The sequence below is a fragment of the Symphalangus syndactylus genome, chromosome 15 (genome assembly GCF_028878055.3).
Source record: "Symphalangus syndactylus isolate Jambi chromosome 15, NHGRI_mSymSyn1-v2.1_pri, whole genome shotgun sequence".
Lineage (NCBI taxonomy): Eukaryota > Metazoa > Chordata > Mammalia > Primates > Hylobatidae > Symphalangus > Symphalangus syndactylus.
Genome location: NC_072437.2, coordinates 75015263 through 75041771, shown reverse-complemented (window position 1 = coordinate 75041771; position 26509 = coordinate 75015263). Strand labels below are relative to the sequence as shown.

Genomic DNA, 26509 nt, shown 5'->3' with positions numbered 1-26509 from the left:
TAGTTAAAAAAAAAACACAAGATACAAAATCCATACTAAAAAAAAAAAAGAAAACCCCATAAAAGAAACAAACAAATGAAAACTACAATAATCCAGAAGAAGACCAGGAAGGCAGAACAGAGACTTTCAAAGTAGGTAAAAAGGAAACCTCAATATCAGCTTTTAAAAAGAAATACACTTATGAGATAAAGATACAAATAGATTCAAACTGAAAAGATGGACAAATATACACCATGCAAATCTTTGTTATCAAAAACTGCAGCCAGTGTATTAATGGCAGATAAGACAGACTACAAGAAAGACAAGCATCAAAAGGGATAAAGAAGGATGTTTTATGCTAATGAGTCAATTTGCTTAGAAAACCTAATAAGCATGTATGCACCTAAGAAAAATAACAAAATACACGAAGCAAAAGTTATTGAATTAAAAGGATAAATGCATAAATCCACAATTTGACAATTCTAATTCTTATATCTCAGAAATTAATAGAAAAAAATAACTACAACAATAGGACTACCAGGTGTTAATAGGAGAGATTATAACCAGAGCACCAGGAGAAAAACAGCAATATCCAATGTGCTTACAATATTGGTTGACAACTCAAAAGTTCCCAAAAGAATTTTTGACACTAAATGAAGGTAAATAGTCTGGAAAACCTAAAAGCCAGCAAAGGAAGGAAGTGGAAAATGAAACATTGATTGAAAATAAATCTGGAAGTCCGGGCACAGTGGCTCATGCCTGTAATCCCAGCACTTTGGGAGACCAAGGTGGGTGGATCACCTGAGGTCGGGAGTTCGAGACCAGCCCGACCAACATGGAGAAACTCTGTCTGTACTAAAAATACAAAATTAGCCAGGTGTGGTGGCACATGTTTGTAATCCCAGCCAGTCGGAGGCTATGGCAGAAGAATCGCTTGAACCTGAGAGGCGGAGGTTGTGGTGAGCCGAGACCACCCCGTTGCACTCCAGCCTAGGCAACGAGAGCAAAACTCCATTCCCCCCCTCCCCAAAAAAAGGAAAAGAAAAGAAATCTGAAAAAAGGAAAAGAGAATTGACAATAAAGCTTTGGGATACAAAATCCAAAATCAAACGATAGAAATAAGTTCAAATATCTCACTTTTTCCTACCAAACGTAGAGGGATTAACCTCATATATTAAAATAGAAAATTATCAGTAACAAAGCAGCACTTTCAAATTAAAGAAAGAAAAATAATGGGAATAAAAATTTTAAGTAAGTATTCACAGAAAGCAAGCTGCTACCACAAAATTAATTTTAGTTCAAATAAAATTTAAGGAAGAAATAATAAACAACAGGATAGACACTGCACATGGAGGGACCATAGAACCGAGTAGGTGAAGCAACGTCAAGTCCAACGCTGGCCTCGCCTCCAGGACATACAAAGAAACTAACAGGAACAGCAGGTCTAGAGAGGGACGCTGGAACTCATACTTCTGAATTTAAATGGGAAATAGACAAAGATGTTATGTGTTTATAAAAGATTTTAAAATCACAACAAATGATGAATATATGTCATTTTCTAGTATAGGTAATACTTACTAAATGGAACACATATTAGGTTGCAAAAGAAATTACAAAAAAACTGGAGCTAGGGACCAAAGGACTAACAGAAGTCAGAACAAAAAACACACCCCATATATTTTAGGAAAAAAACGGCACAGTGATTTAATGGTAAATCACTATAAACATGAAGGGATTCACCTAGAATAGAGATGAGATGCCAGAGTTCAAGACGACAACATGTGTCAGCCTGACTTTCTGAATGACTGCACAGGAAAGGCTGCCATCCAGGTAAGTGCAGAAAAGGACATCCCTCAGGTCCTGGATGGAGGAGGATGACCCCCAAGTCCTGGATGGAGGAGGATGACCCCCCATACTGGATGGAGAAGGATGCCCCCCAGTCCTAGATGGAGAAAGATGCCCCCCTCAGTCCTGGATGGAGACAGATGCCCCCTAGTTACTGGATGATAAAGGATGTCCCCCAAGTCCTGGATGGAGAAAGATGGTCCTTCAAGTCCTGGATGAAGAAGGATGCCCCCCAATTCCTGAATGGAGAAGGATGCCCCTCCCCAGTCCTGGATGGAGAAGGCCTCTGTCCTCCCCGAGTGGGTTACAGGCTTGCCAGGCTCTAGTTACTGGATGGAAAAATACATCCCCCAAGTCCTGATGGAGAAAGATGGTTCGCCAAGTCCTGCACAGAGAAGGATGCCCTCCAATTCCTGAATGGAGAAGGATGCCCCCAGTCCTACATGGAGAAGGACAACCCCCAGTCCCGAATGGAGAAGGATGCCCCCCAAGTCCTATATGGAGAAGGACAGACCCCAATCCTGGATGGAGAAAGATGCCCCACAAGACTTAAATGGAGAAGGATGCCCCCCAAGTCCAGATGAAGAAGAATTTCCCCCACTCGTGAATGGAATAGGACCCCCCTCAAGTCCTGGGTGGATAAGACACCTCCCAAATCCTGGGTGGAGAAGGACATCCTTCAGGTCCTGGATGGAGAAGGATGTTCTCCAAGTCCTGCTTGGAGAAGATGGCTCTGGGAACCACATGGGGAAGGATGCCGCTTTTCCAGCCTCCCCATCCATACTTATCCTGACCTGTTAGTGTAGAACAAAAAGATTTGGAGGAAGAAACATGGGACTAAACTTTAACTCAGAATGTTTTCCTTTTAATTAACATTTTATAAATTCTGATTTTTATTTGATAAAAATAAGTGAACTGTATGACATAAGCACAGTGTAACAACCAATTAGACCTATTTTTCCAAATCTGTGTCCTGGCTACCGGCTCTATTAGTCATTCTACTTTTCTGTATTTGTAAAACTTCTCAAAATTAAAGATAAAAGAGTTTATTGCTAGTAACATGTATAAATAGACATTGAATAAAATGTGACTCTTTAAAAATTAGTTTATTCTATGGGCTTCTTTTGGTGTACTAAGATTACTAGTGGATTTTTATTACAAGCTCACTGGTAAAAATAGACAATGTGAAAATATTCTAATTTGTTAGAAATTAGTGTTGAGTATTAATCAAAACTTTAAAACCAAAATACATGGACATAAGAATAAATTATTCAACTTAATTATCCACTGGCTTTAAATTCTAATTGCTAAATTTACTTTTTGTCCATTTCGCCTTCTTCAAATCTCCAACTAACTCTTCATTTTTCTCTCCTGTCAATATTTTATTCTCCTTTTTTTTTCTATTTCTTGATTTTTTGGACAACTAAGGGAGTTGTGTTTTGCTTGTGTTGAATGATGTCATTACACCAACGCTTTAGGCAACTAGACCCTCACCAAGGTGAGCACTAGGAGACTTCTGACCACGGAGCCTCTCCTGATTTTTGAATCAGGCTACCTGGCAACTGTGTTTAAATTATGAGTTGTTTAATTTTTTAGATCCCCTATAGATAAAGAAGGATTTTAATAACCATCAATTTAAAATGCACTTGGACAATTTATGACTGACATTTCTTGCAATTTCTGTGCTGCAGCCTCCTGAGTAACTGTAAGAAACATCATGTTCCTCATTCTGCCCTTGCTCCTTGGGCTCCAACAGGAAAAAACAGAAGTTCTGTGGATATAAAACATGGAAACAGTCATTCTTTAAAGAAAAAAGGCGTAAAGCAGAGACGAGAACAGGGAAAGGATGTTATTGAATACATGCAAATGGATAAAATACGAATGATTATGTTCTCATGTTCAACCCGATTTTTAAAAGTGGATGTATGAGCAGTGCGAGCATTTAATCAGGCCATGGTGAGCCTGTGGGCAGCGGTGGCAAACCCGGACTCTGCCCGCCGACACCAGCGGCCCCGAAACCCTAGTGGCCAAAGTCAGGCAGTCGGCCCACAGCTGCAGGAGAGCTGGAACCCGCCCTTCAGCGGATTCCTGGAGGCTGCACAGTGCCCAGCGCCCCCCGCCCGGTGCTCTGGGAGCGGGCAAATGACCCTCAAGCCGCCTGGGACCGGACGAGCCCTGCAGCCTCAGCGATGAGCTCAGGGGCGGCTGCCACGTGCACACGGTGAACTATAGCAGCTGTGGCAGCCCCCAACCCTGTGCAGGCCACTGGCAGTGCAGACCCCATGACCAAAAGCCGCCGCGTGCCCTAACTCAGGCGGTCGGCCCCCCAGCAGCCAGAGGGGGGAAACCTGCAGCTCAACCCCATCCCAGCGCCTGCACTGTGTTCAACGCCTGTAATCCCACTCTCTGGGCGGGGGCAAGGAAGACTGGACCTTAGGATGGGAGGGCGGTGCACTCGGGGACCCTCAAGCCTTCTGGAAAAAGCCCTGCCATCCTCCGCCGCGGGCTCAGCGGCAGCTGCCACCTGCACACTCCTGGAAGCAGCAGCGGTGGCAGCTCTGGTCTCCGCCAGCTCCAGCAGGAACGCGGACCGCAGAGCCAGAGGTCACTGCAGCGCGTGTTAGGAGGTTGGCCTCTCAGCCACAGGAGGGCAGGAATCTGCGCCCAACCAGATCCTCATGGCTGCACAGTGTCCAACGCCCACGACCCCTCAATCTGGGCGCTGGTCTAGGAATAACGGACCCTAGGGTGGAAGGGTGGTGCACCCACCCACCCTTGGGCAGCCTCAGACCAGCCCTGCCAGCATGTGCCTTGGACTCAGCTGCAGCTGGCCCCTGCGCATGGCGCACGGCAGTAGTAGTGGCAGCCCTGACCCTGCCCTCAGACACCAGCAGCAAAGACCCCAGGGCCGGACGCCTCCAAGCCACCTAAGTCAGGTGGTCGGTCCCATTGCTGCAAGAGGGCGGGAATCGGCTGCTCAGCCCCATAGCAGCTGTGGCAGCCCCCATATCTGTCCATACCACCAGTAGCACGAATCCCAGGGCCAGATACTGCGGTGGCGCCTAATTCAGACTGCAGCTGCAGCAAGGCGGGAATCGGCCGCTTAGCCCCATCCTGGAGGCTTCTCAGTGTCCAGCGCTCGCACCCCACGTCCTGGGAGCAGTCTAAGGAACAGCAGACCCCAGGGTGGTAGGGTGGTGCACTCAGCGACCCTCAGGGTGTCTGGGACCAGCCCTGCCAGCGGCTCAGCTGCAGTTACCACCGCCAGGTGGCGCCCGTTAGCAATGGTGGAAACCACACCCCCCTCCTCCGAACTTGCCTGCGCCCAACAGCAGTGCAGATTCCATGGCTGGATGCCTTGCCAGGGCGGGAACCAGCCGCACAGCCTATTCTGGGCAGCTGCACTGGGCCCAGCGCCCGAAACCCCGAGCTCTGGGCGCGGACCAAGGAAGAGTGCACCCTAGGCTGGGAGGGTGGTTCACACCGCGATCCTCAGGCTTTCTGGGACCAACCCTGCCGGCCTCTACTGAGAGCTCAGCTGCAGCTGCCACCTGTACAAGGGCGCGACAGCAGCAGAGCAACCCGGCGCTTTGCCTGCACCAGAGCCCTGACATCGGGGACAACGCCTCCTCAGCGCCTAATTCAGGCAGTCAGCCCCGCAGCTGCAGCAGGGCAGAAACCTTTGCCCTCGGCCCAGTCTCCTTGGCTGCACAGTTCCCAGTGCCCGCGACCTGGAACTCTGGGCTCAGGCAAAGGAACAGCGGACCCTAGGGTGGGATAGTGGTCCACTCAATGACCCTGAGGCTGCCTGGGAAACGCCTTGCCAGCCTCCGTCATGGGCTCAGCTGCAGCAGCCACCTGCACATGGCGCGCGGAGCAGCCTTGGTGGCAACCCCAGACCATGCTTTTACACCAGCCAGGTGGACTCCAGGGCCAGACGCCGCCCAGCGGCCAATTCAGGTGGTCGGGCCTCAGCTACAGGAGGGCGGGAACCGGCAGCTCAGCCATTTCCTGGCGGCTGCCCTGTGCCCAGCGCCTGCACACCCTGATCTGGGCGCCTACAAGAAAGAGCTGACTCTAGGGTGAAAGGGCCATCCACTCAGGGACACCCAGGATGTCTGGGACCAGCTCTGCCTGCCTCTGCTGTAGGTTCAGCTGCAGTGGTAACCTGCACAAGGCGCTCAGCAGCAGCTGTGGCAAACTCCGACCCTGCCAGCGCCACCAGCAGCCTAGACCCTTGGGCCAGAAGCCTCCTCGACGCCTAAATCAGGGTGTTGGTCCCCAGCTGCAGGAGGGCAGAAATTGGCACTCAGCCTCACCTCAGAGGCCGCATGGTGCCCAGAGACAGGGCCCAGCTCTTCTAGCGCAGGTTGTGGAGGGCCCATGGGCCCACCCAGGCTGGACGGCAGTGTCATGATCACAGCTTACTGAAGCCTCAACCTCCCAGATTCAAGCTACCCTCTCACCTCAGCCTCCTGAGTAGCTGATAGCTGGGACTACAGGCAGGTGCCATCGTGGCTGGCTATTATATTTTATATACATTTTGGAGAGACAGGGTCTCACCATGTTGCCCAGGCAGGTCTTGAAAGCCTGGAGTTCAAGTGATCCTCTCACCTTGACCTCCCTCAGTGGGATTATATGTGTGAGCCACTGTGCCCTACCTGCCACTTTTCTTATAAAGATACTTGTCATTGGATTTAGGGCCCATCCTAATCATCTCAAGGTGCTGGATTTAATTACATCTGCAGATTGTTTTCCAAATAAGGCACATTCACATGTTCCAGGTAGACATATCTTTTGACAGACCACCATGCAATCCACTCTAGGAGTACTAAAGTGCCAGTGTGGACTGAGGCACCAAAGAATCACATTATTATGTCATATAACTTGCCTTATTTGTAGCGACCCATGGGCTTGGAAACAGAACCATTTGCAGCTGTCAGGGAAGTGCACAGTGCCTGACCTTTCCCGCAGCCTCCTCCCCACTGGCCTTCCATGAGAGGATCACCCCTTGAGAGTGTCCAGAGATTCCTGTTAAATGCTAAAGACCACAGGAGCGTTTGGGAGGGGGAAGATGTTTGGGGAGCAGCTTAGTTGTCCTGAGGTGCCTATCACCCTTCATTGTTTCAGCAATATGGATCTTCCAAGGATCTGGGAATGGGAGCCAGGCATAAAACAGATACATGTGGATGAGAAGAGGCCAGAGTCTTTCTCTGTGTAGGTACCAGCCCAAGATGAGCATTGCTCCAGAAACACATGCACTCATCATGCTAAACCCAATCTATTGAGGACTTAATACGAACTGCGATTTTTTAAAATCATTTAATTCTTACCACAGTCCTTTGACATCTTATTATCTCCATTTTACATATAAAGAAAAAGGCACAGACGGTTTAAGTAACTTGCACAAGGTCACACAATCACAACTAGTAAAGCCACAATTAAAGTCTGGTTGGTCTGCATTCAAAGGCTGTGCTCCTGCCCCAAAGTGACAAGTAATGACTTAAAGGCAAGAAAAACAGACCCTCCTCTACCCACCATCCTCAGACACAGCCTTGCAGCTCAGGATCTGAGCCGTTTATTCATTTTCTCTCACATTCATTCATTCATTCAGTTCTTCATCACACATTTAGTGAAGCTCTGTCGTGGAATGTTCACACAGAAGGTACAAAAATGAGGCAGGTGTATTTTCTCCCATCTAACAGGGGATGACCACATGAAGAGAACTGATGGGCTGTGTGTCCCATGGCCTTACAGGGCAGTGGTGGAGGGTGGCCCAGGTCATCCACTCTCTGGGGAGGCAGAACCAGAAGCACCAGTTGGACAACTGCTAGAGATGTTTATGCAGCCTCATATGTTAAGTCGTGTATTTTGAAAGCTTTTTAAATTTTTTCTTTAAGAAGATTTTAAATGCTTATCACTGAGTACCAGAGGGATGTAGGCTGATGCCCTTATCAACAAAGTCAGGGACCATGGCACACAACGATTGGCTACTGCAGACACGGTCACAGTGCTACCTCTAGATGGCCTGAATCCCCCTGCCCTCTCTGGTGGGGAGAAGGGCTGGCAGAGCCGTTAGCATGGGCTCCAGCCAATCCTGGCCACTTTGACACTCCTGGTGCTGACCCAGGGTCCTGGAGGAAGGGATGAGGTGGGCGGTAGAGATGCTCAGGGTAGCGGCCCCTTTCCATCCACAGTGGAACTATTTCAGTAATTTACCACCAATTCGGCCATTCTCTTGTGTGCTGGCTGAACATCAGCCCTGCTCCAGGTCTCAGTTTCCCCTTTGTAAAGGGAAAGCTCTGGATTCCGGGGTGGCCAGAGGTCATCATGGTCTTGTGATTCCAGGCCTGTAGGCAGGGGGTGAGAGGTTCATTAGGAGCACAGAAGGCCAAGGTTCGGGAGAGGCAGCAGAGAGAGTGGCCTCCCTTTGACCCAGGTGGGAGGTTTACAGAGACACACTTCCTTCTTCCCCAAGGCAGTGGGGAGCTTGTTACAGTGAGCTTCAGGCAGTCTGGCTCTTAGGACTAACTAGGATGTCACCCTCCCTGCAGCGTCCACTCCATAGACAACATGAGAGGAGTGTGTAAGTATAACTAGGAACAGGCTAGTGTCCTGATATTCTCTGTGATGGAGGGCACAGCCCTCCTCAGAGACCTGGGGGAGCCCAGAACCATGGGCAGCCTGAACACACTTTACTTTCTCAGCAGTGACAATCAGAACCCTGGCCTACTGAAGCAGAAATTAAAAAGAGAAAAACCTAAGTTCCTGCCTGTTCCAGGCTGACTCACTCCAAAGCCCTGCTAGGATTAAGGTAACTTTATATACAAGGCCAAGGAGAGCCCAGAAGAAATGGACTCCAGGAACAGGGACGAGAAAAACAGGTTTTTCTTATCAGCTTCCCCCTTTGAGATTCTTTCCCAGGCCAATATTTCTTTGCTCTGCTCTCATAACTATTTTTGTAACTATTTCTTTAAGTTTATTAGTATTTTTTAAGTTCCTGTTTTCCATCTGTGTGAACCTGAGAAAGTCAAAAGACATGCCTGAGCAAGCCTAAAATAATAAGTGTTTGCTGAAAGCCTGCTGGGTGGCCCAGCAGAGGTCACCAGGCATGTTTGAGTCGTACACCTGTCACTGTTTAATTAACTGCCTTTATTCTGCTTCTGTAAGCTTGCTAAGCCCGCCCTGTAAGTTTTGCACAGCTGCATGCTTAAAAACCAGGCCCCATCTCTTTTCTGGGCTCAGCCTTTTGGATGCAAATCCACTGGGCAAGTGGTCACTTTAATAAAATCCTCCTGTCTCACCCATTGGTCTCTCCAGTCTCTTGAATCCCTCAACACTGACGGCTCCAAGACAGCATGTGAGATTTAAGTAATAACTTTTTTGTTTGTTTGTTTGTTTTTACTTTTGTATGAGACTGGGTCTGGCTTTTTCACCCAGGCTGGAGTGCAGTGGTGCAGCCACTTCCTGGGCTCAAGCCACCCTCCCACCTCAGCTTCCCAGGTAACTTAGGACTACAGGTATACACCACTATTGTTGGCTAATTTTTGTATTTTTTCCAGAGACGAGGTCTCACTGTCTCACTGAGCTCAGGCTGGTCTCACATTCCTGAGCTCAAGAGATTTACCAGTCTCAGCCTTCCAAAGTGCTAGGATTACAGGCATGAGACACTGTGACTGGCCAGTAATTTTGTTTTATTATATTAAGGTGAGGTTTATACCACCTTCTTCTGATTACAGAATACATGCTCATTGTATAACACTGAAAATGTAAGCAGTATAAAGAAGAAAATGAAAAACACTAGTGGTCCCATTGCTTACCCATACATTATGTGCTGCTTCCTAATCTTTACTTCCTCTCCCTCCATGTGTGTCTTTGTGTGTGTGTGTGTGTATGTGGTTTTTTGGCACATAGGACAATAGCTGACATTTATAGCTCCCCTACCTATGTTGAGCATTGTGTTAAGCAATTGACAAAGCGTATTTTATTTAACTCCTACAGAAAACCTAAAAAGGGGAAGGGTAGTATAATAAACAGAATTTTCCAGATGAAAAGACTGGGGCCTGACTTGAGGTCACATTTTATATACAGCATTGTATTGTACTTCAGGCACTTAACAAAGTAAGTGTCCTGGAGAATCGTGGTCTCTTAGTCTATGTAATAACATAAGCATCTTTTGTAGGATTGTTTTTCCAAAGCATGCCTGGAGTGCTTGCATAACATTTTAGAGTTTAAATATGTTGTTTATCACCAGGCACAGTGGCTCACGCCTGTAATCCCAGCATTTTGGGAGTCCGAGGCAGGTGGATTGCCTGAGCTCAGGAGTTTGAGACCAGCCTAGGCAACACGGTGAAACTGCATCTCTACTAAAATACAAAAAAATAGCCAGGCATGGTGGGGTGTGCCTGTATTTCCAGCTACTTGGGAGGCTGAGGCAGGAGAAGTGCTTGAACCTGGGAGGTGGAGGTTGTGGTGAACCGAGATTGCACCACTGCACCCCAGCCTGGGCAACAGAGCGAGACCTTGTCTCAAAAAAAAAAATGATTTTATCAAATCATTTTCATCTTTGAAACATTTCAGGTCTCCTCTTTGGCTTTTTTGCATTATAAATAATACTGCGATAAACATCCTTCAGCAGAAACCTTCATAGGCTAGCTTCCTAGAAGTAGAGGTATTAGGTCCAAGGTTGTGAATTGTTTCAAAGCTATTGATTTGTTTGGATAAAATCGCTTCCAGAGATATTGTCCCATTGCATTGCAATCAGTGGATCTCACCTTCAGTATTTTGTGCAATTAAAAAAAAAGAATGTTTCTCCTTTTAAAGATTATATTTGCTTTTAAATATGAAAAATTTGTATCTACAAATAAGAGATAGTGAAAAAAATAATAACAGAAATACAAAAGCAGAAAGTAGATGAAAACATTAAAATCCAAATCACAGGCCTGTGTCATGGAGAAGACAGCTGCAATAGCTTTTTTGTTCTTTTATCTATCCTTGATACATTCTCTTTTAATTTTTACCCCAACTTAAGTGCTGGCTGAGTTGTTGATTTGTTGCTGGGATGGAAAGAAGAAATTTGCACCTTGTCTTTTGCAGGTTATGAGAGCCCTGTCTGTCCTTGTTGTTATGTGGGTGTCTTTTAGATCATTGTGAATATTGAGCTTTGAAAATAACCTAACAGTCAATCAATTGCTAAGCTCCTATCACCAGTAGTGGGACACAATGTACATCACGTAGAGAGGCAGACTTGCCAATGACAAAGGGGTTGACCCCTAGAAAACCAGCACAGAGCCAGCTGTTCTGTCTGAATCCACTCTCTCCAAAACATAACGTAAGTCATGGAAAGAAATAAGAGTCTCAAGAAATGAGACTCTTACCGTGATGAGAGGGGGACCTTGAAAAGCTACTTTAGTGATTAGGAAGAGAAGTCCCCTTTTGCATCCCAAATCAAGCAGAGGACTGCTAGTCCAAATATAATTTCTGAATAACCTGAGTCACCTGGGCCCTGAGGAATCCTATAACCTGAGTCACCTGGTCCCTGAGGAATCCTGGCCTCTTAGTCCACATTTGCAGAAATATCAGGAGGTCAATCAGGAAGCTGGCTAGGCATCTCAACACAGGGACAGAAAGCTCCTAGATATGCAAATAAATGTGCACACTAGAAATTGAGTTCAGTAATTTTTCCATGGCCTAGAGAACTATGATGATGACAATGTTCTACATTTGTGCTGGCCAGTTCAGTAGCCACTAGCCACATGTGGCTATTGAGTAATTGAGATGTGGCTAGTACAACTGACCAGCTAAATTGTAAATTTTGTTTTATTTGAATTAATTTTAATTTTAATAGTCATCTGTGGCTATTGGCTACTGTACTGGGTAGCACAGAGACAAGAAATAATAGAAACCTTTTTGTTTGGTTGTTTCAATGGCTAACATTGTCAAAAGCTCAATTCCTGTTTTATGTAAGGTTTTGGTTTATATTTTCTCAAAGAAGTGAAGTACAGAAAAAGGAAAGCAAAACAAAAGGATGATCAAGCAGAACTTTGGTAAGGAAGGGTGAAGCAGAGACACTTAACTCAGAGTGGGGACAACAGCAATGACCTTGTTTGAAATGCAGCTCCTGTCTCTGTGGCTCTCTGTGCTCTCCTGGGGCATCAGTTCCTTTACTTCTTAGTTAAAGCAGTTATTTCAATGGTGCAATGCTTTTTTTGTTCAATAAACGTGATTTTTTACACAGCTGGTTTATCTCCAGTATGGAAGCTCTCTGCTTAATCGTCTTGATTTTTCTGGGCTTGTTCCAACTCTGCAGATGTAAGCATGACACCTGTATCTCTCTCTCCAGGCTGTGATCTAGGATGACAGTTTCTATGATGTGTCCATCTAGAGAAATACACAAATTGCAACTTAAGGAAGAGAAAAATAGGGCCCTTCAAAAGGCATCTGCAGGCCCCCTGTGCTGTTCACCTTTCTTATTTATGGGTGAAGTGAGTCCTCAACCATTTATTGGGCAGTTGCAAGCAAAGGAATTAACTATGACAACTCACCTTGAGGTACAACAATTTTGTCTGTTTTGAGTTTCCACTGTTGAAAAAAACGTAGTTATTCTAATAAAGAATAGTTATAGATAGTATAGTGATAGTTTTTTTTGTTTGTTTGTTTGTTTTGAGACAGGCTCTTGCTCTGTCACCCAGATTGGAATGCAGCAGCATGATCATGGCTCACTGCAGCCTCAACCTCCTTGGGCTCAGTGATTCTCCCACCTCAGTCTCTTGAGTAACTGGGAGTACAAGCACATGCCACCATGCCTAAATATTTTTGTACTTTGTTTTGTTTTGTAGAGATGGGGCTTTTCCATGTCACCTAGGCTGTTATTGACCTTCTGGACTCAAGCGATCCTCTCTCTTCAGCCTCCCAAAGTACTAGGATTACAGGTGTGAACCAGCATGCCACGCCTATAGTGATATCTTTAAGTAAGCCTCTCCTATCTTCTTTTGAGCAGTTTTTCAAAGCAACAGGCACCTTATTAAATAAGAAAGTTGATGTGCTTCCCTAATGCCTGCTAATAAAGAACTAAAGAACGTCTGTGATTTCAATGAAGTCCTTTCAGATATTATGGGCTACTTGTTACTGACAAGTATGGTAGGGACTGTAGGTCAAGCTGTCATAGGCAAATAGATCTTGCTGAAGAGGAAGAATTATTGGCTAAGATAATACCCTAGGACACCTGGCATACTTTAGACACAGCTAAATTGAATGCTTTCTGAGGAGGAGTGTATTAATCTGTTCTCACGCTGCTATAAAGACATACATGAGAAAAGGGATTGAATTGGCTCACAGTTCTGTGGGCTGTACAGATTTATGCTTATAGGGAGGCCTCAGGAAACTTACAATCATGGCAGAAGGTGAAAAGGAAGCAAGCACATATTCACATGGCTGAAAGGAGTCAAGGGAGGTGCTACACACTTTTTAAACAAGCAGATCTAGGAGAACTTTATCATCAGACAGCATGAGGGGGATGAGGCTGAACCATTAGAAAGCACCTCTATGATGCAGTCACCTTCCAGCAAGCCCGTCCTTCAACACTGGCAATTACAATTCCACATGAGATTGGGGGTGGGGGATGCACAATTCCAAACCATGTCAAGAAGCATTTTAAAAATTGAGGGAAGTTCTAATCAGACGGCAATTCAGGACAGGGCATTCCATCAGCATAATGCTCCTCTCAATACATGCCAAAATGGGAGAAAGGAAAAATTGCAAGGATGAAGATGGGACACAGCAAAACGACAAGATGACTAACAAGATGACCCCTGTGGAAAGCACTTACTGATTCAACAACCAAATAATGAAGAAAATAAGAGCAAATTTGCTGAGTTTCTATGCTCTTCATGCTTATTAGGGAAGGGCAAAAGCCAGCCCCTCGACATGGTTACTGTTAATTAACATCATTCCCGCCTGCTCTTAAATGTCTAGATACTTTCAAGAATCTAGTATTATCTTCACTTAAATGTTTTTTGGATGTGCCCTTCATGCAAGTGATATTTCAAAAGCACTCTACATTAGCCACAGCAAGATGGCTATGTAATAATTGGGATCACTTTAGGGGAGCCTATTTGTACCACATTTTGAGATGGAAAATGAAGTAAAGATATCCATTTGTCAATTTATTCTACATTATGCCAAACATTCAAAGAGATTATTTTATTTATTTCAAAGATGTATACATGTTGAAATTTAAATTTAAATTAAGAAAATTTATAAACTGAGTCAAAAGAAAAGTAAGCAAGGCAGTTCTGCATGCCCTGGAAGTGTCAGGCATATATGACTCTAAAGTATTCGGCATGTGGCCAGGTGTGGTAGCCCATGCTGTCATTCCAGGACGTTGAGAGGCTGAGGCAGGTGGATTGCTTGAGCTCAGAACTTTGAGACAAAGCAAGGCAACATGGTGGAACCCCGCCTCTATGAAAAATATGAAAATTAGCCAAGCATGGTGGTGCTCGCCTTTTAGTACCAGCTACTGGAAAGGCTAAGGTGAGAGGATCATTTGAAACCAGGAGGTAGAGGCTGCAGTAAGCTCTGGTTGCACCACTGAACTCCAGCCTGGGTGCAAGAGGGAGACCCTCTGCCCAGGACTCTTGGGAAATGACTATACCCATAGGGACTGCCCGTAGTAACTTCATATTTGAGTGGAAGTGGAGATCATATGTACCTATACCAATATGTAGCAAATAAGAAAAACATAAGAAATCATGGCAGAAATGGCACAAAGTATAAAAGAGGCTTGCTGTAATTGAGAGAGGCTTTCTGGTGATAAAATTTGAACTGATTTCTGGAGAATGGGTTGGATTCCAACAGGGGGAGATGGATCAAAGTTAATTTCGATGAGGGAAATGTCTTGAGCAAAATCTAGAAAAGGAAAACATGCCCATTTTCAGTGTTAATGAGGGTCCGGTTGGGGTACAGTGCAGGAAGAGAGTTCTAGTGAAAAGGTAGTTGGTCTGATAGGTCAGGGTCTTGCAGGCAGAGGCAGATACTATCATTGTTCCATTTTTCAGATTGGAAAACAGACACAGAGAGCCCAAGGTCACAAAGCCAGAAAATGAATCTGGGCAATCTAGCGGTAGCACCCTCTTCTTAAAGGATCTATTAAAGGGCCTCTTCTCCAGACACTCTAAAACTCTTCTCCATCTTTAGCTTCCCCAGAGTACAGTGAGGCTCCCTGCCTACCTCACAGGACAGGGTCTCAGAAAAGCAACAGATCCCAATTCATACTAGCTTTTAAATAAAAAAAAAATTATAACCTTGCAAAACAAGAAGTGCAGAGGTTGGGCAAGAGCCAGCCCTGGTTCATTCAGCAGCTCAACAATAAATCCAAGACCTGGGTATTTGTTCACCTCTCCACACCACCATCCCCATGGGCCAGCTTCTACCTCCTCCTGAATGCTGTGTCTTTGCCTAGTTTTCTCCCTGATTTTAGCTCAAGTGCTGCTTCCTGGGGGCAGACTTTCCTGCCTCCCTCTTGGGGTCAGTCCGCCTTCCCAGGCTCTTGCAGCACCCCTGGGTCTGCTGAACTTTCCCTTATTACATAATTCTGTGACTAATGTCAGCTCTTTCTGTTAGACTCTCAGCTCCACTACAGAAGAAATTCTGTGCATTTTTGCTCACTATTGGACCCTGGGGTCTACTACTCAAATATTTGTCAAATGAGTAAATGGTAGGTCTGTGCAGGGCCAAGGAACCCAAGAACCACAAGAAACATGCAATCTGCCAAAATACTCATTACAACTCACTCTCCTCTGGTGACATTTCCCTGAGGCACATTCCTGTTGGTTTCTTCCCCTCAAGAAGCATTCTTCTTTCTCCTTCCTATAAAAGCCAGGATTTTCTCAGATAGCCACACCATGCCCCATGCAAAGAGATTTGGAGTATTCTATCATCTTGAGGCATTTCTGTGGAAACTGCTATCAGCCCAGGTAGCCCATGACCTAAGCTGACCCAAGCCCACTGAAGGGAGGATGTATTCTATGCACCCTATGCAGTTCCACAGGGTGCTGGTTGTCCCAGCTGCTGCTGGTGGTCTTCATGTAGCAAGGTATCACTAGTGCATATGGAGAAAACAGAGCAACCGGAGAGAAACCGAGTAGGTAAAAGTGGGCAGGGCTTGGTGATGTTTGGGGATATGATATGAGGGATAAGACAGAGGATGGTCTTAGGAAAACCTCCTGTATTTTCCTTTTGGACAATGGTATAAATGAATAAAAGTTCCAATCACTGGGATAGAAAACACTTGGGAAATATGAGATTCATTCAGGCAAGTCTTTCATACACTATTCCATAATCAGTTTCATAAGTGAAAGGGAGTCAGAGGAAGCTCTGAGACAGCAGGAGCAGTGTGTGTGCATGCATGTGTGTGTGCACCTTTGTGTGTATGTGTGTGTGTGTGTAATTGGATTCCCCACAGCACATTATTGTTTTATCTATAGTAAATGGTGGATGAATATTTGCAGGATTTAGCTGGACTGCAGCATTGTGGAGGTCAGTTAACCACATTTTGATAGACAAGTTCCATTCTAACCTTGAAGCAGACAAAATGCCCATCTTATCAGCCTCGCTCACACCGGCTGTGCCTTTCCTTTGTGTTTGTATGTTTAAACAGCTCATCCAACAAGCTTCTTAAAAAGGGGATTGGACCTTCACCAGCCTCAGGCTGCATGGTAGGGTGACTGTGTCTTTGAATATCCCAGATGGAGGCTGGTCACCCTTTTGTCTTTGGGTGAATAGACTACTCAGGAAGGCAGGGATGCATGCACCCCCCACCCCCTTTCTTGTTAATGAGTTTGCAATTTATTTTGGCAGATCTAAAATAATAATTCAAAGGCAGTGTAGAAGCAGATGGGGACATTACTTTTAATTGTTTAATATTGTTATGACATGACATGTGCTTACAGAAAGAGAGGCAAGCCACCATCTTCAAGGGAGGGCATAGTCATCAACTGTGATCCTGGTGTCCATGTTGGAGTATCATGGCAACTGTCTCCCAGCACTGAACTCGATTACTTCTGCTGCATTCCCAGTGTTAGTTGAGTTGCTTAATTTACTCTCTTCAATGCCATGTGTGAAAGGGAAGCTAGAAAACTGCACTATGTATGGCTTCGTGCACTGAAAATTTGACATTATCAAAGAAGGCATGATCTTTCTCTCTCTATCCCTCTCCAAATGTTTTCTATAATTATATTCAGAGGCTCAAGGGTCTTACCATGGGCGATCAAGGAACAGCTGGTAACTCTTTCAACCACAGGTAAAATATTACAAACATCTGAAACCTGCATTTTTACAGGTGAGAGAAATGAGGCCAGAAAAGTTAAGTGCATCATGTTGAGTACAATTTTATTTGGTGATCAGGCAGCCCTGGGTTCAAATCCTGGCTGTATTGCTACCAGTTAAGCCACTTAACTCCATCTGAGCCTCAGGTTGCCCATCTGTGTCATAAGCAGTAATAGCAGCTATCCTGTAGGTCTACTGTGAGAATTACAGCTCAGGCAATGATCATGATATTTCTTGGCACAGAGGTGTTCACTACCTAGGTAGTGTTATTATTATTAGGTCTAAAGTCACAAAGGGAGTTTTTGAGAAAGCTGGAATGAAAACTTGTTTCTCTCAGCTCTGAGCTTATTAGAGCACACCGTTTTGCTTGAATAAAGCAGCCCTGGAGTCTCTCAGGGGAGGGTGTTTGTAACATCTGCTCAGGCACGGTTTCATTTACTATATACCCAGAGACTAGCACTGTACAGGTTGTGGGGAGATACTCATGTGAGTTGGTGGACTTTTGGTCAAATATTTTCCCTAAACCCAGGTCTCTATGGCATTCTACAGAACACTCTGCATCCTTCTAAGGGACACTGGAAGAGCGAATGGATTGTACAGTGAGTTACAAATAAAATGGCCAATCTCAGCATGAAAGGCTGAGGGTGTTACCTGAATGAGGATGCAGACCCTCCATCTACATACAAGCAAACCTAAGTGACCATGAGCCTGCCGGAAAGAAATCGCATGCTATGTAAAGGTTTAGTAACAGTGATGAAAATTTGAACAGGAACTCCAGCTCCAGAGCAGTTCAGTGACCTCTATTCCAGGAACAGAAGCCAAAGCTGCTCAGGATTCTTGAAGGCTCCAAAAGGTCAACGAGAATCCTGGTATATGTCAAGACACTCCCACCAAAGAAGGGCTCTGTGTGTAGAGACTCAGAAAGGATTCCCAACCTTGGCCCCTCCAAAACCAGAAACAAAGGTGGGGGAGAGCCCAATTAAGTGGCCCTAGAGATTTGCCCAGGAGCTTGAGTCTTCCGGAGAAGTCCAGTTTTCCTATGCAGGGAGAGGACTGGGAGTTCTCCAGTCACAAGCATTCTGCCTTTGTTTTCATGAAGCTATGTCTCTTACCTGGTAAGAAAAATGGAACTGCATGCAGCTGCTGAAAACTTTAACCAGAAACCCGAAGATGTTGGCACAAAGAAAGGAGGCCTGAAGAAAACAAGTGACCATGAAAACACATTTAGCTCTTAATCTGACCCATTTCTCATGGGCCAGGCCTGGTGCTAGGAATGCGGTGATGAATAAGGCCTGAGCTGCGATTGTGAGGATGAGAGGGAGTCCACCCTGTGGGGATCTGGGATGATAGAAGGGCCCGGCAGATAGGGGACCCCGTGGCCAGAAGTTCTGCTGAGTGGAAAAGGGCTTGGAGTAACTGAGGTCAGCTGGATTCCTTAAACACTGCCCAGAGCCCTTGAAGCCATCTAAGGGCACACTTCTCAGGCCTGCTCCAAACCACATTCAACTGGGAATCTTTTAAGGACAGCTGCTCTGTTAGGCTTGCATGAGATGGTGCAGTTCTCCCCCGCGGGGGCAGAGGCACAGTTAAGAATGCAGGAGTCAGGCCTCACAATGCCTTGGACTAGGGCAAAGGAGGACCCCCGCCTCTCCCCTCCCAGGGCTAACACATGGGGGGACCCCGACCCGTGGATCCATTGACTCTGGCACCAGAGGATCCCCGCTCTCCAGCGCCCTAGACTGAGGCAGGAGAGGACCCCGGACCTGCTGCACCCTGAACTAGAGCACAGTGGGACCCACGACCTGCCGCGGCCTCAGGCACTGGAGGACCCCTGCAACGCCGTGCCCTAGGCTATGCTACTGAAGGACCTCTCCCGCGGCTCAGCCCTGGACTAAGGCACCTGAGGATCTCCGCCCCGCCCCGTCCCGCCTCGCAGTGTCCTGGACTGCATCACTGCAGAACCCCCACCCCTCCACACGCTGGACTCTGGCTCCCGAAGACCTGGGCCCTGGCTCGCCCTGAACTACTCCTGCCCCTCAGCGTCCTGGACTGTGGTTTCAGAGGACCTAGTCCTGTGGCAACTTGGGCTACCGCGTGGACTCCAGCACCCCAGTCCTGCCAGGCCCTAGACCGAGACACGGGAGAACCTCTGACTCGCCGTCCCCTGGATAGGGCAGCAGAGGACCCACACCTTGCCGTGCCCTGGACTACAGCATGGAGGGACCCCGATCCGCCGGGCACTAGGCTCCTGCACAGAGGGACCCCCACCGTGGAGGTCTGGACTACCCCTGCCCCACCGCACTCTGGACTACTGCACGCCAAGACCCTCTCCTGAACGCGCCCTACACTCTGGCATGGGGAAACCCGGCCCCGCAGAGCCCTGGACTCTGGCATTGGAGGATTCCTCGGCTACGTTCTGGACTCCTGCACCAGAGGACTCCTGCCCCGCCACACCCTGGACACCTGCACTAGAGAACCCTGCCCCGTCGCCCCCTAGACTATGGCACGGGAGGACCCTTGCCACGGACTTCCGCACGGTAAGACCCCTGACCTGCCATGCACTGGATTCCAGCACTGGAGGACCCCCTGCCACGGCGCTCTCTGGGCTACCCCTGTCCCACCGCGTCCTGCACTACAGCACAGCAGGACCGCCGTCCCACCGCGCACTGGACTGAGGCACAGCAGGACCCGGGCCTCGTGCATGGTGACTGCAGGACGAGGTGACCCCCGCCCCGCTGCGCGATGGACTATGGCACAGGAGGACCACCACTCCCGCATGCCCTGGATCACTGCAGGACAGGTCCCCCACTCCACCGTACCCTGGAATATGGCACTGGAAGACCCCCGTCCCGCCGCTACTCGGACTCCACCACAGAAGACCTTCGCCCCCTTGTGCCTTGGACAAAGGCACGGGAGGACCTGACTTCACCGCCCCATGGGCTATCACATAGGAAAACCCCCACCCCACCCCCACCCCGCGCCAGAGACTCTGACAAGACAGGACCCCTGCCCCCTGCTCCCCGGACTACAGCAAGGCAGGAACCACCCTCTTCCGAGGTCCTCACTATGGCAACTGTGGACCCCCGCCCTGGTACGCCCTGGAGTAAGTCACGGAAGGACCTCGACCCCACCACGCCGTGAACTCCAGCATTGGAGGACCAATGCCTTCCTGCGGACTCAAGCACTGGACTATCGCAGGGCAGGATCCCTGTCCCGCCATGCCCTACACTATGGCACGGGAGGACCCAGCCTCACTGTGCTCTGGACTCCAGCACCAGAGGACTCCTACACGGAGGACTCCCGCTCCACCACGTCCTGGACTCCTGCACAAGAGAACCCCCGCCCCGCTGCACCCTGGATACAGCAAGGCAGGAATCCCGCCCTGTTGCGCTCTGGACTGCGGCACCTGAGGATCCACACCCCAGCGCGCCCTGGACTACTGCTCCGCAGGACTCCTGTTCCGCTGCACTCTGGACTATGGCACCAGAGGACCCAGCCTCCCTGCGTCCTGGACTAAGGCACCAGAGGACCCAGCCCCTCGCATCCTGGACTATGGCACCAGAAGACCCAGTCCCCTGGCGTCCTGGACTAAGTCACAGTAGGACCCCGCAGCATCGTGTACTCCTGCACAGGAGGACCCTCGCAGGGCTGCGCCCTGGACTGAGCTGCTGAAGGAGCCCCACCCTTGCCTCACCCTGGACTAAGGCGCTGGAGAACTCCTGCTCCGCAGAGCCGCAGACCCTTGCAGGAGAAAACCTGCGCCCAGCCGTGCGCTGGACTGTGGCCCAGTAGGGCCCACACCGCGCCATGGACTCCCGCACTGGAGGAAGACTAGTGACAAATGTCCAGGTTAACAAGTTGAAAAGTAGCAATCAATGTGTTACAATGGATGAATTTGATGTAAAATTACAAATGCTGAAAACATTATGCGTAATTGCCTAGCCAGAACAATTACACAAGACAAAGAAATAAAAGAAATCCATACAGGGAAGGAAGACGTAAGATTGTTTCTGTTTACTGAAAATACAATCTTAAGATACAGAAAATCTTTTTTATTATTAATGTTCTGTTTACTTATTTTTATAATGTTTTATAAATAACCTTTATTCATATAAAAGAGGCCAAACATCTGACATTCAAAAATGGCTACTGTTATAAAATCAGAAACATAGAGTGTTGGGAATATTGAAATTTCTAAATCTTTATGAATAACACAATCGCTTAAGTTATATCCACAAAGAACAGAAAAGAGGCAAGCTTGAAAATGTGAGGATAGAAAGGTGTCACAGTGATGTGTTTTTAGAAACAGTACCTTCACCTCTAGGCACCTCTCAGGTAGGTGATAGCTAGCTCATAGGCACCAGAAATTCGTAACAGAAATTAAATTACCCAAAAGGCACAGAAGAAAATGTTAACACAAGTATAAAAGTAATTTTATGTAAGGTTAAAACCTATTTTTAAAATGCTTCCAAATATGCAAAACTATACACAAATCCATTACACATTCAGCTTAAGTTTCCCATTAAAAAGTGTACGCACAATACTCTAACTGTAAATACATGCCACCGTTTATAATGTAGCATTTACCACCACAGCACCCAAGATATTAACAGAAACCAACTCCTTACTAAAATCGAGGGAAAGGTTTTAGAGCTAGTGAAATAATTTATTGCAGACCGTATTTATTATAAAGAAACTGTTGGCTCATTCTACTGTATCCACACTCCCTCACAACCTTAAGGGAAATACAATAAGTTCACTTTCTTCTCCTAAAATGATATTTAGCACATTTGGCAAGAGGAGTAGTCCCTTTACTCCTATTACTTATCTTTTTTTTTCTTTTTATTTTTGTTTTTTTCTTTTTTTTTTTTTTAAGAATAAATCACTCTCACAAAACTAAGACTCAAAACATTTTCGAAGCTCAGCTTGATTTGCTGGAACTAAACAGAGACATGTTTGATCACACAACAGCAACTGTACATCCTGCCAAGTCTGGAATACAGAATTGATGGAGGACACTTACTTGCTTAAAATGTATTTGATTATTCTACATTTATGATAAAAATATCATCCAGGGATTCAAGAGGGTAAATTTAGGATTACATGTTTCTAGAATATATAATATGTAATGCCATCCAAAAACAACAACAAACAACATAAAGCACTGAAACCGAAGAACCACTTAAAATTTAGAATTAGGAAATTTCAATCTATAATTGCCAAACAATAAATGAGTTATAATGTTTTTCTAATAAGAGAAATATCACCTAAAATGGAAAGCCAGTATTTAGTTGGGAACTATGAGATACTACATCCTTGATCTGGCTGGCCACCATTTTAAAGACCACCACAGATTTCAAGGCATGAGACCACTCACTAACAAAATCTATCCCTGCTATTGCACCTAGTGTCATCTCAATATGTGGCTGACAGCAAATGTTCTAACTTAATCTGATAGATGCTCCTTTGGCATATAATAAAAGAGCTTGCTAAGTCCCTATTACCTGTAGCAGTCTATCAACTAAATATTTAAGAAGTCATTTCATAGACAAGGTTTATGAACGACTTATAAGTAAAATTAGTAATTTCTAAACCACTGTAGTGTTTTCTATGTTTTTAGAGATATTCCTAACACGGAGTTTTCCAAGGAGCTGTGAAAACAAGTACAAACATACATGTGTAATTTTGTCATGGATGTTTCTGTACTAATTTGGGGGAGACTGGTGGGCCATAAATTAGATACACATCCTAAGAATACTGGTAAAAATTATCAAGTACCACTTTCAGATGGTTATTCAAGTATCAACTTGGTATGCAAGTAAGTTCACCAATTTCTTCACTTATGATTTCATACTCAAAGTACTACATCTTACTTAGGTACTGATAAATTTAGAAACCTTTATAATCAACCTCTTAAAGAAAATCCAGCTTTTTCAGATGGTAAACTTGTCTTTACTAACTTTAATGCCTGTAACTATTTCGATATAACCAAACAAAAATTTTTAAAAATATATTCCTTACAGTTCCTGATTAACTTATTTTTTGATATATTTTGAGGCTAGTAACAAAATTTAGACCAGAATAGGTTTTCATATATCAAAAAAAGGAAAGGAACATGGAGAGCACAGATGAGACGTATGGAGGCTCTATACTATAGACCCATCCTAGCTCTGTGCGGGAATCATCACAGGAATCACGCCCATTCGACTTAGATTAGGGGCAGCTACCTTAGCGGGTGGGACAGTCGGACTCTGAGGAGTGGGTTCAAAGTCTTCACTTGGTACTTGGTTATACTGAGTCTTGGAATATCCTTCCATGTTGGAAGGAGGCATGGATCCCAGGGATGAATGATTACTGCCTATGTAGCTTCTGGCAGTGGAGGTACGGCTCTTTGGAGGCGGCACATCTTCCCTGATATCGTGATGAACTTCCTTTTCATATTTTTCTTCTCTGCGCTTTTTACGACAGCAAAAGATGACAAGACCAATGAGCACTAGAGCAAGCAAAGTTCCTATAATGGCTCCTGCAATTAGTCCAGCTTTATTTGAAGGAGGGACAACGTCTACACGCAACAGGCACTGATCAGAGCCCACTCTGCTTCTGACTGTACAGCTGTATGTCACAGAGTACTCAGAAGAAGCATTTTTTACAGATATAACAGACGAAGTCATTTCTGCTAACCATGAAGTGGGCATTTTTTGTGAGTCAGACAATTTTTGCCATTCATACTGTAATGGAAGTGAACCTTCTTTTGGTTCGCATTTTAGTTTAAAGTCACTTCCAATTTCTTCTGATCCATCAACGTAACATCTTGTACCTAAAGGCTTACCAAGAACTACCAGCTGAATCTTCTTATTTGCGACACCAGGAGCTTTTTTCACTTTGCACTGATCTGTGCCAATATCTGACAGCTGTAAATTCGTTACATTTATTGATACATCACCAGATTTGAGATCATTACTCTTAAAATATACTCGGCCTTTCAGATCTGGATAGTAGTCATCATAAATTTTGTCTCCAGAATATAAAATAATCACTTGATCCACCTTCTGATTATCATCTGGTGATATCAGCCACTCGATGTCCAGTGGTCCCTGGTCTTCGGGACTAAGCGTAAATTTGCATGGCCCATAGGCAGTTTCCCCTTTGGCTTTTTCAATCATCTGCTCAGGAGTAGTGATACTCAAACTTCTGGTGAAATCCGCGACTCAGCACAGGAGCACGAAGCGCAGCAGGAGCGCCATGGTGGCCGCCTTGCAGTGGGCGGCGGCAGCAGGTAGGCCGCTCTCGCTCCGGTCCTAGGCTCCCCGCGCCTTGCGCACTCAAGATAGAGAAAATCTTAAAGACTCCACCAAAATAAACGGTTAAAGCTGGTAAAGAAATTCAATAAAGTTAATAGTTACAAAATCAGCATACAGATAGCATTATTGTTTCTATACATTAATGAGAAACTATTACCTGAAAAATAAATTAATAAGGCAATTCAATTTATAATAGAATCAAAACAGATATAAAATATATAAAAGACTTAGGAGTAAATTTAATCAAGAATGTGAAAGATTTGCACACTGAAAACTATAGCACATTGATGAAAAAATTAAAATGGCATAAATAAATGGAGAAACATCCTTTATTGATGGATTCAAAAATTAGTATTGTAAAAGTGTCAATGCTACCCAAAGCAATCTACAGATTAAATGCAACCACTATCAAATTCCCAGAAGTAGAAAAATCACTGCTAAAATTTGTATGGAACCACAAAAGACCCTGACTAACCAAAGCAATTTTGAACAAAAAGAACAAAGCTGGAGGCATCAGACTACCCGATTCCAAACTACATTACAAAGCTATCATAATTAAAACAACACAGCAGTGGCATAAAAGCAGACATGTAGAACAGTGCAAAGGGATATAGAACCCGTAAATAAATCCATGTGTCTGTGGTCAATTGATTTTTTGATAAAATAACTAAAAATACACAATGAAGAAAGAAAATTATTTTCAATAAATGGTGTAGAAAAAACTGACTATCCACATACAGAAGAATAAAATTTGACTTTTCTTCTGCTCTTTATACAAGCATCAAATCAAAATTAAAGACTTAAATGTAAAACTACTACAAGGAAATATAGAAGACTGTATGACATTGGTTTGAGCTATGATTTTCTGTAGGTTATTCCAAAAGCACAGGAAACAAAAGCAAAAACACACGAATGAGATTGCATAAAACTAAAAAGCTTTTCCACAGGAAAAGAAGCGATAATAGAATGAAGAGAACCCACAAATGGGATAACATTTTAAAACCATACATCAGATAAGGGGCTCATATAATAATATATAAGTAACTCAACCTACTCAAAAATAAGAATAAAACTATGCTTATTAAAAAAAAATAAGCAAAGAACCAGAATAGACATTTCCTAAGGCATACAAAAGGCCAACAGGTACATGAAAAAATCATAAACATTTCTAATTATCAGAGAAATGCAAATCAAAGCCACAATGAGATATCACCTCACACATTTTGCTAGGGCTATTATAAAAAAAGATGGAAGATAAGTGTTGATGAGGCTATGGAGAAAAAGAAATCCTGTACACTGTTGGTAGGAATGGAAATTAGTAAAACCATCTTGGAAAACAGTATGAAGCTTCCTCAAAGAAATTATAAATATATTTACCCTATGATCCATAAATCCCACTTCTGGATATATGTCCAAACGAATTTCAATCAGTATGTCAAAAAAAGACATCTGCAATTTCATGTTCATTGCAGCATTATTCATAATACCCATGAATTAGAAACAACCTAAGTGCTTATCAACTGAAGAATGGATAAAAATATGTGGAAAAATTGGAACCCTTCTATACCACTGGTGAGACTTTAAAATGTAAAACAGTCCGGCAGTTCTTCAAATGGTTAAACATAGAGTTATCACATGACCCAGCAATTCCATTCCTATGTGTTTACCAAAAAGAAAATAAAGCAAATGCTACACAAACAGTAGTACACAAATGTTTATAGCAACACAAAGTAGAAAACAACAGAAATGTTCATCAGCTGGGGAGTGGATAAATAAAATGTGGTGTGTCCGTAAAATAGAATCTTATTTAGCAAGAAAAGGTAAAAAACTGTTAATGCATGCTCCAAAATGGATGAATATTAAAAATATGTTGAGAAAGATGTGAGTAAAGTGACTATGTGTTATTATGATTCCATTTATGTAAAATGTCCAGAATAGGCAAATTCATAGTCAGAAAGTAGATGAGTGGTTGCCTAGACTAGGGAGGGTTTAAAAAAGGCTGGAGAAAATGGGGAAAGATTGCTAATGGGTGCAAATCTCTTTTAAGGAGAATTAAAATG

At 44.9% G+C, this 26509-nt stretch overlaps 2 protein-coding genes across 2 annotated transcripts in view; one reads left to right on the top strand and one right to left on the bottom strand.

The window, feature by feature from the left end:
- Positions 1–19890: 19890 nt before the first annotated feature.
- On the top strand, positions 19891–20872 carry LOC134732583 (uncharacterized). Its single transcript, XM_063618510.1, has 2 exons — positions 19891–20239; positions 20297–20872. The coding sequence occupies exons 1-2, from the start codon at positions 19891–19893 to the stop codon at positions 20818–20820; spliced, it is 873 nt and encodes a 290-aa protein (XP_063474580.1). The 3' UTR covers positions 20821–20872.
- A 2100-nt stretch (positions 20873–22972) lies between these two features.
- LOC129463987 (coxsackievirus and adenovirus receptor-like) overlaps positions 22973–26509 on the bottom strand; it is a 39023-nt gene continuing 35486 nt past the window's right edge. Inside the window, exon 5 of the mRNA XM_055244767.2 lies at positions 22973–24518. Within this exon, the coding sequence (XP_055100742.1) occupies positions 23313–24311 (999 nt within the window). The 5' untranslated portion in view covers positions 24312–24518 and the 3' untranslated portion in view covers positions 22973–23312. The remainder of the gene's footprint in view (positions 24519–26509) is intronic.

Coding starts and splice junctions, on each gene's coding strand:
- LOC134732583 (XM_063618510.1), top strand. CDS start 19,891: ATGGACTATGGCACAGGAGGACCACCACTCCCGCATGCCCTGGATCAC. Junction 20,240..20,296: donor AACTGTGGACCCCCGCCCTG/GTACGCCCTGGA, acceptor CGTGAACTCCAG/CATTGGAGGACCAATGCCTT.